Raw genomic sequence first — 14,965 nt, 5'->3', positions numbered from 1 at the left:
AAAATTGGACAACAAGATGTTTAGCTTTATTTTGTGATAATTATTTATAATCTTAAAATTTATACAAGCATATATGTCAAATGAAACTAGATGCACAATAAGACTTCTTAGAGGATAGATAAAATTTATGACTATAGCTTATATATAATTTGTTACACAACTTATTTTCAAGGTCTTTTATTATTTGTCTTTTGATAGGAATGGGTCGTGAAGTTGAGAATCTTATACTAGAAAATACACAACTGTTGGAAACCAAGTAAGTATGAAATTTTAACAAGGAATAAGAGATAATAAATTTTCTTTTTGTCCAAGTCAGTGACACTTCATCAGTTTAACACAGCACTAATTCTGTCTTTTCTCTCTCTCTGTGAAAATATGTAATAGGACCTTTGCAGAACACAAATTTTTGTTATTTTTCCACTTTATAAGTATCCATGCCTTTCTCTTAATCTTGTGGATGTGTCCAGTACTTGTTTTTGTTTTTGTTTTTTGAATTTATTTTTTGCTCTCTTCTCTAAGATTTGTCTATGTTCTTATCTCTATTTCTGCACAAATGATTTGATACATGCCCAGCCCATTTTATGGAACTTTCCACCAAGGTTGAATATTCTCTAGTACAATTTATGGAGTCTTAGGCCTCAAGTAATGTGAAATTTTATTTAATGGAGCAAATTATTTGTCATGTGGATAAAAAGTAGACTGGGTCCCCTCATCAATTTGCTATGTCAGATCACTGGAACATGTATAGATCGTCACCCAAAATACAACTATCAGAAGGTCCTATGTCCACTATACCTAAAAAAAACTACCTCTTGAACTTTTTTCTTAAATTTCTCTCCAGTTCAGAGTGTTTTAGCTTCAAGGAGTTATTCAACTTTATTGATTGGGCAATCTCTCTTCAGAACTCACAAACAATAGAAGCTAGGTGTAGTGGCACACACTTGTAATCCAGTGATTCGGATGGCTGAGGCAGGAGAATTTCGAGTTCAAGGCCAGCCTCAGCAATTTAGCAAGACTCCTATCTCAAAAAAAAAAAAAAAAAAAAAGCATAGAGGATGTGCTCAGTGGTAAGTGTCCTGGGTTCAATACCCAGTGTGAGTGTGAAATGCCCCCAGCCCTTATCTCTGCAGTGAGCAGGCCTTCCATTTACCAGCTTGTCATCCAGATATTATCATTTTTGTTTGTGTCTTGATGTGAAAGTATTAAAAAAGAAAAAAGAATAATTTACTAATAATAGTAGTTGCCTTAACGTTAATTTGCTTTCTTTTTTTGGTACTTACAGTTGAACCCAGGAGCACTTAACCACTGAAGTACATCCCCACTTTTTTTCTATTTTTTTTATTTTGAGACAGGGTCTCGTTAAGTTGCTGAGGGCCCCACTAAGTTGTTGAGGCTGGCTTTAAACATGCAATCCTTCTGCCTCAGCCTCCCAAGTCACTGAGATTACAGGCATGTGCTACCACACTGGGATTAATCTTGGTTAATTCTGATTTTTTTGTTGGTCTGTCTTGTTTTATCCATTCTTCCTTTAAATAAGTGGGAAGAATAGTAAACACTTGAATGTTTTTTATTCTTTTGCTTTTGTTTACAAACAGCATCAGACAGAATGTCCAAAAGTCTAGTTGTTTAGCTTTATGATTGTACAGTTACTTTGGGGTACAAAGGAATAATCTGAAAGACAAAAGAGTATTCTTGTAATCTTGCACTTGAAATATGTGTTTCTTAGAAATGCTTTGAATGTAGTAAAGAATGATCTGATAGCAAAAGTGGATGAACTCACCTGTGAGAAAGACGTGCTGCAAGGGGAATTAGAGGCTGTGAAACAAGCCAAACTGAAGCTAGAAGAAAAGAACAAAGAATTGGAAGAGGAGCTCAGAAAGTAAGTTTTGGCTGTACTGCTCTAAACCAAACTGTCTTTGCCAGATTGCCACAAAAGGTTATAGGTATAATCCTGAGCTTGAGACCTTTAACTCTCTCAAGTCGGGAAGGGCCAAGAGCTCCCTGGAGAGTGTGAAATGCTCCCAGCCCTTATCTCTGCAGTGAGCAGACCTTCCATTTACCAGCTTGTCATCCAGATATTATCATTTTTGTTTGTGTCTTGATGTGAAAAGTATTAAAACTATTCAAGTATCTTTGATAATAAAGAAATTAAAATTCATTTTTTTCCTCACCCAGTTTTTTATTTTTGGTTTTATTTTTTAAGGAATGCTATGATAATATCTTTCTGAATTGAAGGTAACAAAATGCCCTTTTGGAACAAGAAAAATAATACTTTAGTGGTAGTTAAAATTCTTCACCTACACTTTCAGTATTTTGAAAAGATGAACTCAGTTTAAATAACATGTTTTGTTTATTTTCCCACTAGAGCTCGTGCAGAAGCTGAAGACGCAAGGCAGAAAGCAAAAGATGATGATGATGTAGGTTTATAATTTTGGGGGTTTTATCTTACCATGTTTTGATACTTTTGGAAAATCTTGCTAATTAAGATTTGGATATATAGCATTGTAAATATTTTAAATAATTAGAAGTCATGTTTGTGGGTAATGAAAAGGATAGCTCATGCTTCCCCAGAGTGTTCAGGTGCTAAGCTTTCTAGCTACATGCTGTGTTTTTATGTTTTTTTCTGTCTCTGTGCTCTGATCTGTGGTTTGCCTATTCAAGTTCAAAGACCAGCTGGAACATTTTGGGTTTTGTTGTTTATCATTTATTTTGTTTCATATTTTAACTTAGAAATATGAAAGCCTGGTCTAGGTGGGTGTGGGTTCAGTTTCTGGCATTGCAAAAATAAAAGTTTTAGAGAAATATGAAAACAATAAAATTATTTAATAGTATTTAACATAAAAAGATGAAATCTAGAATTTTAAGTACTAAGCATTTAGCCCATATTGCTATCTATATACATGAATACAAAAGAATAAATTATGAGCTTCAAGTACTAAAATTTACCCCATATTGCTGTCTGTGTACATCAGTACAAAAGAATAAAGTATGAATTTCATGCCAGTGTTGTCATGCTGGTAATTCTTTTAGTAGCTTTATTATCATTCTTATAACAGGTGCTTCACACTAAAGATCAGACTTGAGATATATTGGAGTCCTGAAGAGAATTATCATTTGATTTCCCTTTTAGTTTATTCTGTGTTTGTGTATTTATTTACTTAATTTTATTTTTTATACAAGTGGAGCACAACTTTTCATTTCTCTGGTTGTACATGATGTAGAGTCACACCATTCATGCAATTCTACCCATACATAGGGGTAATAATTTCCATCTCATTCTACCATCTTACCCCCCTCTTTCGTGTTTTAATGTATTAATTAATACAGACAGAAAACATGTAACATATAAGTTATGAATAAGTTAACTTTATGAACCCACTACCCAGTTTAAGAACTAGGCCACTACCAAACATTGAACTGCTCTGGGCTCCTCCACTCCAAAGGAAACCTTGATCCTGTATTTATCATTTATTCATCTTTAAAAAACAATAATTGTATCATACCATGTGTATATGTGTATGTATGTGCCTTTACAAAGTATGGTTTTCATTATTTTTGTGTTTCATATATATTTAGTCTTGAAGACTTGCTTCTTTTACTCAATAACATATTTTTGAGATTTAACCTGTATTGTAGAATAGTGTTGTTGTTCATAATATCCTATTACATAAATATTCTACAATTTATCTGTCTTCCTGTTAATGAATATTTAGGTTAGTCTTGGTGTTTTACTACCATAAGTAATACTGCTGTCAAGAACATTTTAGTGCAAGTCTCAGCGTATAGGAATTTTTCCAGGTTATCTACCTAATAATGGGATTACTTGCTGTGTTGGCAAAATTCAGATCCTTTGTTATTCGTCATTAACTTTTATTTAAAGCTGGAGCCAGGTTCTGTGACAGGAGATCAAAGGAGGATGACTGCTGAGGGTTAAGCTCAGCTTTTCTCTTAATATCCCAAGCTGTGATCCAAATATTCATACTCCTTTCAGCAAAGCAAAATACCTACAGTTAAACCTACCTTTTTCCCCATAAGAGCATTGAAAAAGCAGCAGCAGATGGAAGTTAACTTGGGCATGCCGTTTTCGGAACCTAATCCTACACATCCTCCATATTCACATCTTTGTTCTAAGAATGAGTCTAGTTAATGCAGTAGTCTCTATTTTGTTGTATCTCTACTCGTATTTTAGTTATTCTTATATTTGGGTACACTGGTAACTAGGCAATAAGTTTATCATTTATATTGATCCTTGGATGTACCTATGTATTGTTGGTTTTGGAACTAGCTTGTAGCTATTTTCTGAATGATGATTGTTATAGAACACAAAATTCACAATTAGAACATTTCTAAGTAAAACTGATGAGAGTATATATTAAATCTGTATAGAAAACAGTTTGGGGTTTTAGTTTCAAATCTGCACTAATTTTTGTAATTTCTTTATAATATGTTTAAATATCAGTATTTATATCTAGAAATTAAATCACCTACCTCTTTTTAGTCATAAGTAACTATTTAAATTTTCATTGTTTTATTTCTCATTTATTAGATGAGAAATTAAGGAATGTTTAAAAACTTGGAAGATTTTACTTAAATCTGAGATTAATACCAAAAATAAGCTCCTGAAGTGATCTGTTGTCTTCTTGTCATTATAGAGTGATATACCCACAGCTCAGAGGAAGCGGTTTACTAGAGTAGAAATGGCCCGTGTTCTCATGGAAAGAAACCAGTATAAGGAGAGATTAATGGAGCTTCAAGAAGCTGTTCGATGGACAGAGATGATTCGGTTTGTATAAGAAGTACTCTGTGAGCTGGGGCTGGGGCTTGGGCTCGGGCTCAGTGGTAGAGAGCCTGCCTTGCACGTGTGAGGCACTGGGTTTGATCCTCAGCACCACATAAAAATAAATAAATAAAGATATTGTGTCCATCTACAACTAAAAAAAAAATATTAAAAAAAAAAAAGAAGTACTTTGTTTTCCTACCATTGTTTCTTAAATCTATATATTTTTCATTCAGAACAAGTCTTCCCTTGAGGGTAAATATCATTTTCTCTGTTTACTAGGAGAGACTATAATACTTGGATTAGTAATAGAAAGTGATCAGAAAAGGTATCTTTTGAGTCACTGTGAATCTTCCAGGAGGCTCCCACAATCTGTAAAAGGCAGTTGTTACTACTCAGGAATGATGGTCATTTTTCAAAAGAATGTAAAAACTGAGCTCACTGAAGTGGTACATGCCTGTAATCCCAGCAACTTGGGATGAGACAAGAGAATCACAAGTTTGAGACCAACCAAGGCAACTTAATGGGATCATATCTCAAAATAGAAAGAGCTGGGACTATAACTCAGTGGTTGAGTGTCCCTGGTTCAGTCCCCAGTATCACACCAGAAAAAAAGAAACTGATACTACTTTCATAGTGTTAAGAAAAGATCAAAATTTGTTATGCAATCTTTTGGGTTTTGGTACTAGGGATTGAATCCACAGGCACTTTACCACTGAACCACATCTCCAACCCTTTTAATTTTTTATTTCAAGATAGGCTCTTGCTAAGTTGTTCAGGGCCTAAGTTGCTGAGGGCTGGTCTTACACTTGCAATCCTCCTTCCTCAGCCTCCTGAGTCTCTGAAATAAAAGGCATGCACCACCATACCTGGCAGTATTGTCTTTTATTGGGTTTCAAATCTCACCTAATTCTGCCATCTAATTGTCATATTCTCACTAACAGTATTCCTTTAATTTAGCAAGAGCTCTTGAAATGCTTGTATATTAGTTGCTTACTAATATACCTATATTTTTTATTTACTAATAATAGCAATAATAGAAATAGTACCTATGGTAAGTTATTCTTATTTATTGGACAAGGAATCTAACCTGAGAAGAGTGTTCTTAACTGTAGTATTTAGTAAAGAGGGTAAATGTTAAATATTTTTAAAACTGAGGACATATATCCAGAGTCTGTTTTTCATTGCTGTTTTTTAACTCTCACAGCCAAGATATAATCAATGAGTAAAAGGAAATGGTAGCTTATTCTTGTTTGTTGAAAAGACATTTTCCCCCCTCTAGTACTGAAGGATTGAACCCTGGGGCACTCTACCACTGACCTATATCCTAGCCCTGTTTATTTATTTGTTTGTTTGCTCTGTCATTTTTTATAGGTGCATTATAGTTGTACATAATAGTGGAATTTGTTGTTATGTATTAGTACATGCACACAATGTATATTTTATTTTGAGACAGAATCTCACTAAATTGTGAAGGCCCCTGCTCAGCCTCCCTAAAGACTGGGATTGCAGGCAAGCACTACCATGCCTAGCTAAAAGTTGTTTTTAATTTTTTATTTTATTCTATTTTAGGAACTGGGGATTTAACCAGGGCAATTTACCTCTGAGCCATATCCCCAGCTCTTTTTATTTTGAAACAGGGTCTCGCTAAATTGCTTAGGGCTTTGCTAAGTTGCTGAGGTTGGCCTTGAACTTGCAATATTCTTGCCTTAGTATTCTGAGTGACTGAGATTACAGGTGTGCATCTTTGCACCCAGCTAAAAGATGTTTCTAATTTGGCAACATGGTGAGACCATGTCTTTAAAAAAAAAATGAAATGGAAAAATGTTTAAATATTAACTTTCAGGCATATTGGCTATTCTCTCCAACACAGATAATAATCTTCAGTTAGTAGACTAAGCTCTTTGAGTGAGAGATGGTATTTTATTAATCTAGTTTTATTCACTTTCACAGATTGACTTCCTAATGGTGGATCAAAGTAACTACTTGCTGAACTTAACTGGACTTAACTGTGTATCCTGTGAAGTTCTTGGGTCTTTTGTTTTTCAGAAAGCAGAACACCTAACTGATGACCATTGGTTTTTTTTAATATAGGGCATCACGAGAAAATCCAGCCATGCAGGAAAAAAAAAGGTCAAGCATCTGGCAGTTGTAAGTACATTAAGGCTATTAGCACTTTGAAACAGGAAGATTATAGTTGATTTTTTAAAAATTGGAGATAAATAGCTAAACTGAATTTTTTTTTTATAGCATGCCAACTCGGTAAGGCTGTTATTGAAGGACAAAAAAATACGCTATCGTAAGCTGCATCATGTTGGTTATGCATTTGATGGAATCCTCTCTCAAATTAAATAAAATAATGGGGGACTATTTATAAAGCTGATAATTACCTTGATCTCCATTAAATGTTACCCATTTATTGATTGTGAAAGATGTGAAGATGAGAAAGTTGGTGTTTGAGGGATTTGATTAGTGTGTATATGTGTTGAATATGAATTATATTTATGCTATGATTAAAACTTACCTTTTGGGCCTGGGACTGTGGCTCAGCTGTAGTGTAATGGCTTGGCATGTGTGAGGCACTGGGTTTGATTCTCGGCACCATGTATAAATAAAGATCTACCAACAGCTAAAAAGAAATTTTTAAAAAACCCTCTTTTAATTAGTCTGCTATGGAAACATCAAGTTTTAAATGAAAGTAATTTAAATTAAAAACTTAATGGAAACATCAAATTTTTAAAATGTGGACCTGAAAGAAATGTAAGTTGAGCTGACTTAGAAAATACATAAGATGTTTGTTAACATGGTAATGTATGTTCTAATACTTCACTATAAGACTGTTTTTAGAACTGGTGTACTAAGCTGCTGTTCACATCATGAGGCCTAATCTTGCTGCTTAACAACTACTCTTAAATTCACCAAGTAGGAGCAAGCAAAGCAATGATTTTATTTTGTTCATTCAGTAGAAGCTCCCTATACTCAAGAACTTCTCCCTTTCACATTATAGAAATTGCTAATTAAAGAACAGGTCTGGCTTCCTAAACTGTAGTTTCTTTTCCCTGAAAATATGAGTTTGGCTACAGTGTGTGACTACAAAGACTGTTTTTGCCAGTTTCTAACCTCATTGCCTTGTTAAAGCACTTTGGAATTTTCTTGAGCTTAAAAGTTTGTGGAAAATTATGAATTCTTATCACAGCAAAAGTGGTAGACATGCACTTTTTTTTTTTTTTTTTTTTTTAGTTTCAGCCGACTTTTCAGCTCCTCAAGTAATACAACAAAGAAGCCTGAACCACCTGTTAATCTGAAGTATAATGCACCCACCTCTCATGTTACTCCTTCTGTCAAGAAAAGAAGCAGCACCTTATCTCAGCTTCCTGGGGATAAGTCCAAAGCTTTTGATTTCCTTAGTGAAGAGTAAGTATTTTCTAGATGAATGGCCATGACCAAAATAAGTTAACATTTTCAAATTTTCTTGCCCCTTATTAGACCTTTTATAAGGATTCAGTTAAACCTAAAGACACTATTTCTATAACTTGTCTACCATTAATTACTTGTGGTCAGCACTTATTAAGAAAATTGCAGGGCTGGGGTTGTGGCTCAGTAGTAGTTTGCTTACCTAAAGGCCCTGGGTTCAATCCTCAGCACCACATAAAATAAATAAATTAATTAAATAAAGATATTGTGTTCAACTACAGCTAAAAAAATAAATATGTAAAACAAAAGAAAATTGCATTTCACAGTTTTCATAAGGGGAATTTTTTTGCATGCCTCAATTTTGTTGGTATGACATTGATAAATATTAATAGAAATACTAAACGTTTATTTATTTAGGTACTGGGATTTGAACCTACGGGCACTTAATCACAGAGTTACATCCCCAGCCCTTATCTATCTATTCTTCCTATCTAGCTATCTATCTTTTGGTACCAGGGATTGAACTCAAGGGCACTCGACCATTGAACCACAACCCCAGCCCTGATTTGTATTTTATTTAGAGAGAGACAGGGTATCACTGAGTTGCTTTGTCTTTTTTTTTCTTTTTCTTTTTTCCTGAGGCTGGCTTTGAACTTCACCTCCCAAGCTGCTGGGATTACAGGCATGTGCCACTGCAACCTGCACCTTTTTATTTTTTGTTTTGAGACATGGTCTCTTTAAGTTGTTTAGGGCCTTGCTAAGATATTGAAGCTAGCTTTGAACTTGCAATCCTTCTGCCTTGGCCTCCTGAGACACTGGATTGCAGGTGTGCACCACCATGCCTGGCTAAAGGTTTACATATAATTGTTTTTCTTAAATATTTGAACTTTTCTCTTACTGCTTAGATATATACAGACAAACTAATATGTTAGACAGACTAACATCTTAGAGCCCCAGTTTCTCTGACTGAAAAATGAGTCTAACATATCTCAAAGGTGTTAGGATTATATTTCATATATTTGTAAAATGCCTGATGTGTGTATGGGTAGATTTGTTAACTGTGATCAACACAGCATGAAAGAACAAACAAGGCTTGTCGTCAGAGCAAATCCCATTTATTGAGGAACAGCTCTGCATATTTATAGAGCCAGGGTTGGTTTGACAGTTGGCATGGGGTGCTTTTTGATTGGAGGGTAAGGATCAGGTGAGCCAGCAGGGCTAGTCTGATTGGTGGGTAGGATCAGGTGAGCCAGCAGGGCTCTGATTGGTGGGTAAGGATCATGTGAGCCAGCAGGGCTCACCATTAGATGGCTCTTCTTGGGGGATGGGGAAGTTAGTCTTTGGAGCTGGGGCAACTCCCAACATTCCCCCTCTTTGTTATTAAATGAGAATGGGTGTCAACTCATTCTGGCTGCTTCCTGCTGAAATGGGGCAGTGTGGGAGAAAGAGGAAGGAAGTAAGGAGCCCCCACAGGTATCAACAAAGGTTCCTTGCCACCACAGATCCATGATGACATCAGTCCATTCTGCATAGGTCTCGACTGGAGGTATCATCAGTAGCCAGGAGTTGGTAATTCCTGAGAAGAAGCTGGTTAAAAGCTTGATTAGAAATTTTACCCACCTGAGTCTGAATGAACTTTATGATAGGGGGAAGGAACAGGCACAGGGAGTTTTTATAGCCCAAATCTAATGGGGTCTCTGGGTCTGCAAGCTGCCTTGTTGGCCCAAGAGGGGTTAAGTGTTCAACCCGGGAGGCTTGGGCATTTGGGCTTGAAGCAAACAGGTGATATAGAATCAGACAGAGGGTTTGAGAGGTCAGCTAACTTTGTTTGGCATGCCCTGCAGGCCCTGCAGACCAGCCTGTCCTGCACCTAACACCCTCAATTCCACTCTTCATTCCTAGTCCAATCTAGCTCCCTCTCCTCTCTATTAAGGCTGCTCTTCAAACTTTCTCCTACCTGGGTGTACCAGCTACCATATTTTTCTTTGAGAGCAGTCAGATCTCTCCAGGTTTTTATGTGAAACACCTCAACTTTAAATACTGATACTTGGAATTCTTATGAAACTGGGAGGCCCTCTGGAGCCCTGTGTAAACTTGAAGGTGGACATACTAAGTGCATGCTATCACATTTGGCATAGATGCTTCAGCTAACCACTAGTCTGAGCAGCGAGTCTCAGTGGTACTTATGTACACTCCAGCTACCATCAGAAGATGGTGACTTCTTCCCATGGGAACTTAAAACTGAACTCAGACATGCACACACATACACATAGGAAAAGCAGAAACTCTATCATTAAAGCCTGTAACTAGCTCAAGACTCCAAAGCTCCTCACTCTTCTATTGGCAAACGGATAGTACCCAAAGAAGCACCTTGATTTTTCAGAAGCAGGGCATGTGGATCACCATAACAGGGCAACCTCCACACAGGATGGAGAAGTTGAGGAAAGGAAGGATTTAGAGAGCACTTCAGATAGGGGAAGACAGAGTGACGATAGAGCAGGTGGGCTGGACCAGAGCACACTCAATGCCTCACCCAAGGAGAGCTAAAGTTGCCTCCCAGGACAGTCATGGACTCACTGAAGATAACTCAGGTAGGGGTAGATATAAACAAAAGGAAGAAACAACTTCACCAGGAACCCAGGCATGGGAAAGCTGTTGGAGGGTGGTGATGGGAACACCAGCATGTGCACATGCCTAAGCTTACGTGCCAACTATGTGCAGGGTCCTGCACACCAGTTACATCCCAATGAAACTGGGAGGGTAAATAAAACACACATGTTTCTCCTTAGGCCCATAAGGCAACTGGTAAAGTGCTCTCTTATGATCACACTTATTCAGGGGTCACCATGCTCTGGACACCTAAGTGGTTTGTCAGAAGGACAACACACAACGGCCAGATTCAAGCAAGTGTGGGGGGATCTGGCTGGAGGAGGCCCTTAGGGTCACTTGCCTTGAATCCTCAACATAGGGCAAAGAGAGGACCCAAGAGGGGCCAGAAATGAGGAGGAGCATTGACAAGAGTACTTAATGACAGGTGACGATCATTAGCTCTTCTGATGAAGGTGTAGGAGGGCCAGGCTTAAGTCTGGAAATCATGGGGTAAGTTGGTTATTAGGTTGTTTGAGTTTGGCTGCTGAGGGTGTGCACATAATCACCTGAGCAGGGCCCTTCCATTTTGGTTTTAGAGGGGGCTTTTCCCCCAGTGGGCAATAAGGGACCGATTGGAAGCCTGGGGGTGGTAAGGGCAATGGAAATGCCAAGGGAGTGATAGCACGTGAGCTAGTCCCTGAGTTATCTCTGAGGTGAAGTCTGGGCCATTATCTGATTAGATAGAAGTGGGCATCCCAAAACGGGGGATTATGTGAGTAAGCAATAGATCAACTATAGTAGAGGCCCGTTTATTGGAAGTGGGAAAGGCTTCAACCCATCCCGAAAAAGTATCTACCAATACAAGAAGATGTTTTTTACTCGGAGCATGTTGGTGAAATCAATCTGCCAGTCTGCAGCTGGGGTATGACCGCGGGCCTGATGAGAAGGGAAATGTTTAGGTTTTAATGGAGTATTGGTATTGGTTTTCTGGCAGATCTGACAAGCGGAAGTGATCTGTTGTAGGAGAGTCTTATCACGCAGGAAAGGGTGAAAAAGGAATGAAGGGAAGTAGTAAGACTCTGTGGAATAGAATGGAATAGAGAGTGAAGAAACTGAGTTGTTGGGGATCTTTGGGCCGATCCCCGGTGGTTATGAAGAGTAGCGGAGAGGAGGTAAAGCTCTGTAGGGCGGCTGATTGAGCCGCTTGATCAGCCTTGGAATTCCCCATAGTAGTAAAGGAGGAGTCAGTTTAGTGGGCCTTGCAATGGATTGTTCCCAGTTAGGAAGGCAGCCTGGAGGCTTGTAGTAGGCCAGAAATAAGTGTGGAATTAATGACTGCCGTCCCTCTGGTGGTCAATAGCCCCCTTTTTTTCCAAATGGCTGCGTGGGAGATCAGGATATGGAAGACGTATTATATAGGGAGAGAGTTTTTCCTCTGCTAGCTCGCATGCCCTTGTGACAGCTATGAGTTCAGCTTGGTGGTTGGTGGTATTGGGTGGGAGAGGTTTTTGCCTCTATGATGGATGAGAGGGAAACAATAGCATACCCTGCTACTTTAACCCCTTTGTATATAAAGGAGCTACCATCTGAGAACCAGATGAGGTCCAAAGAGGGCAGGGGTCCCTCAGAAATGGTGGTAGGGCAGGGTAAAATTGTCTCTAATACCTCCAGGCATTTGTGGACGGGATATTGTGAGTGAGAAGATGGGAAGAGGGAGGCAGGGTTTAATGGAGAGCAGGGTTGAAAAGAGATGGAGGGATTTTCAAGGAGGGATAGAACCCTGGAAGGAGGAAATGACTGTAGCCCCCTTGTAAGTGAGAAAATCCTTTAATGGTGAGGAGATGAGATGGTTATCAGGGAGCCAAAGATAAGCTTGTGTGCTTCTTTCAGGAGGTCATGGGCCGCTGCTAGGGCTCTGAGGCATGAAGGGCTTCCCTACCACTGAGAGTAGGGGTTCATCTTGGGGGCCCTTGGCCAGATTCCAGGCCCTGAAGTACCCAGCCAAACCCAAGAAGGAGAGTCATCTTTGGTCTTTGGTGTAGGTATAGACACAATAATGACCTTTTTCCCTTGAGAGACAGAGAACCCTAGATACATGCTATTTGGGCCTTTTGTGGAGAGGCCCAATATCCCTTTAAGGCCAAGAAATTAAGTAGGAGAACTCTGTCATCTGTTGAGTGCCCTTTGGACAGCTAGAAGAATTTGTTTGCAAGAGGTGCAGAGAGCAGGATTGGATCAGAGCAAGAAGAAAGCCTGGAAGAGATCTCTTAGAATGGAGGGATCCAGGGACCCAAAAAGAGGTCATCTGCTTTGGTTGTCTAAGGGATAAGTGGGCCAGACCTGAGTGCTATATTTGATCCAAGAGGCATTGTAGGGGAGAGTCAACCAGCAGAGAGGACACATTACCCATGTAAGGAGGACACAAGAGAAGGAGGAAACTGATTTATTGGCAAAAAGGGTGTCCCCGCTAAGCCAAAAAATCAGGAGTGCCTAAGTGGCAGGTTCGAGCTGCAGAGATTGGTCGTCACCGAATCCTGACAATCGAAGCTCTCATCTTGGATGGAGCCAGAGTCTTGGGAGACCTTGGCCAAGGCTTTTCGGGACCCCTCCTGGAGAGGCCAGATACTCCCAGGGCCAGAAAGAAGAGAGAGGAAGGGGAAGATAAGTGTCTCTCTAGTGGCCGAGTCTTAAATTGAGAGGACTAGGACTTTCGAATCTGCCCAAGGAAGGAGTCCCTGAGCCTTAAAGGCTGTGGGGGGGATGCTTTCCTCTCCGCCCGTGGGCAAAGAGATTTGCCAGACGATAATCAACATATTGCAAGAGGGTGGATTTGGGGCACTGGGGGGTGAAAAGATTGGAGGTCAGAGGCCAAGGTTTGTCCAAAGAGGTGTGGACTATCTCAAAATTCCTGAGGAAGGACAGTCCAAGTAAAAGGCAAAATGATATCCTTTAAATCTATGACAGAGAAGTGGGTGGCAGTGTAGAGGATCTGAGACAGCAGAGTGTATGAGTTGGGAACCAAAGGATGTAGGCCCAGAAGAACTTTATGGGCCTAATGGAAGTGTTGATGAGTCGTAGGTAGGACCTATTGGGGTTTTTTTACCGCTAGTATGAGAGTAAGGGGAATGAGCAGGGTGGAGGTACCCCTTGCTAAGAAGGTCCTGAATAATCAGGAAATGGTGGAGGGGGTGTGGGTATCCCATACAATCGGATCAACTAGGTTAGTATGGTATTTCATGTCAGCCTCATAAATGGAGCAGAATGGCCAGTTTTCTGCCAAAAGGGCCAGAAAAGATGAACAGGTCGATTCTGGGGCCTGACTGGAGCCCGTATATTGATTATTGTATTGAATTTAGAGAGAATATCTCAGCCAAGCAAAGGAATTTGACATTTGGGGCATAATAGGAACATCTGAGAGGTTGGGAAGTTGTCTGTGGAACAGAGTAATAGGGGTCTTTCTTGGATAGATGGTCTTTCCTCCTACCCTGACAATAGGAGAGGTGGATGGCACTGTTTGCCCCCAGAATTCTGTCAGGACTGAGAAGGTAGCTCTGGTATCAAGGAGAAAGTTAACCTTGCACCTATCCACCTGAATCCGCACCCTGGGTTTCTGTCTATTGATCGTTATGGCCAGGGACAAGGACCCAAGGCACTGTCAGTTGATTGCCATGCCCAGAAGGTCGGAGGGTTCCCTGGCCATAGGCCTCCTACGAGATCTAGAACAGTCAGAGCCCCAATGACCTTGTTGTTGACATTTAGGGCATGGGGTACACAGAGTGCATGGTGCAGGACATGCCCTGGCCCAATGTCCCTCCTTGCCACACTTGAAGCAGGCGCCCAGGGGGGTTTTCAGTGATGGGCGGCGACCCAAGGAAGCACCCTACAGGACCTGGGCGAGCATCTGAAATTTCTCAGTCTTGGGGGTGGCAGGGTCTTGTTTGAGCTTTTTTAGTTTGGCCCAGATGTCGGGGTAGTTCTGCCAGAGGAAATATGTCATAAGGACATGACGGCCATCTGGGGTTTTGGGAGTCTGATCTGGGGGCAGCAAGTGGCCCCGGAGGGTGATTGGGATTAACTTGGTGAGTTTTATTCGCATGGGCTCTGGCAAGTTCCCAGACTCTGGTACGTTCCTCAAGAAGGAGAATGTTAGCCAATAACATATAAGTGAGGCTATAAGCCTGGAGG

At 39.8% G+C, this 14,965-nt stretch overlaps 1 protein-coding gene across 15 annotated transcripts in view; it reads left to right on the top strand.

The window, feature by feature from the left end:
* Positions 1–14,965, top strand: part of Spag9 (sperm associated antigen 9) — a 150,131-nt gene that overhangs the window by 100,580 nt on the left and 34,586 nt on the right. For all 15 annotated transcript variants that reach the window (XM_078042249.1, XM_078042248.1, XM_078042244.1 and 12 more), the window contains 6 exons: positions 199–256; positions 1,727–1,879; positions 2,366–2,417; positions 4,653–4,783; positions 6,872–6,928; positions 8,018–8,191. In XM_078042249.1, coding sequence (XP_077898375.1) covers positions 199–256; positions 1,727–1,879; positions 2,366–2,417; positions 4,653–4,783; positions 6,872–6,928; positions 8,018–8,191 — 625 coding nt within the window. The remainder of the gene's footprint in view (positions 1–198; positions 257–1,726; positions 1,880–2,365; positions 2,418–4,652; positions 4,784–6,871; positions 6,929–8,017; positions 8,192–14,965) is intronic.

Source organism: Ictidomys tridecemlineatus, chromosome 3 (assembly GCF_052094955.1).
Source record: "Ictidomys tridecemlineatus isolate mIctTri1 chromosome 3, mIctTri1.hap1, whole genome shotgun sequence".
NCBI classification, from domain to species: Eukaryota; Metazoa; Chordata; class Mammalia; order Rodentia; family Sciuridae; genus Ictidomys; species Ictidomys tridecemlineatus.
This window is presented reverse-complemented; position numbering and strand designations above follow the sequence as displayed.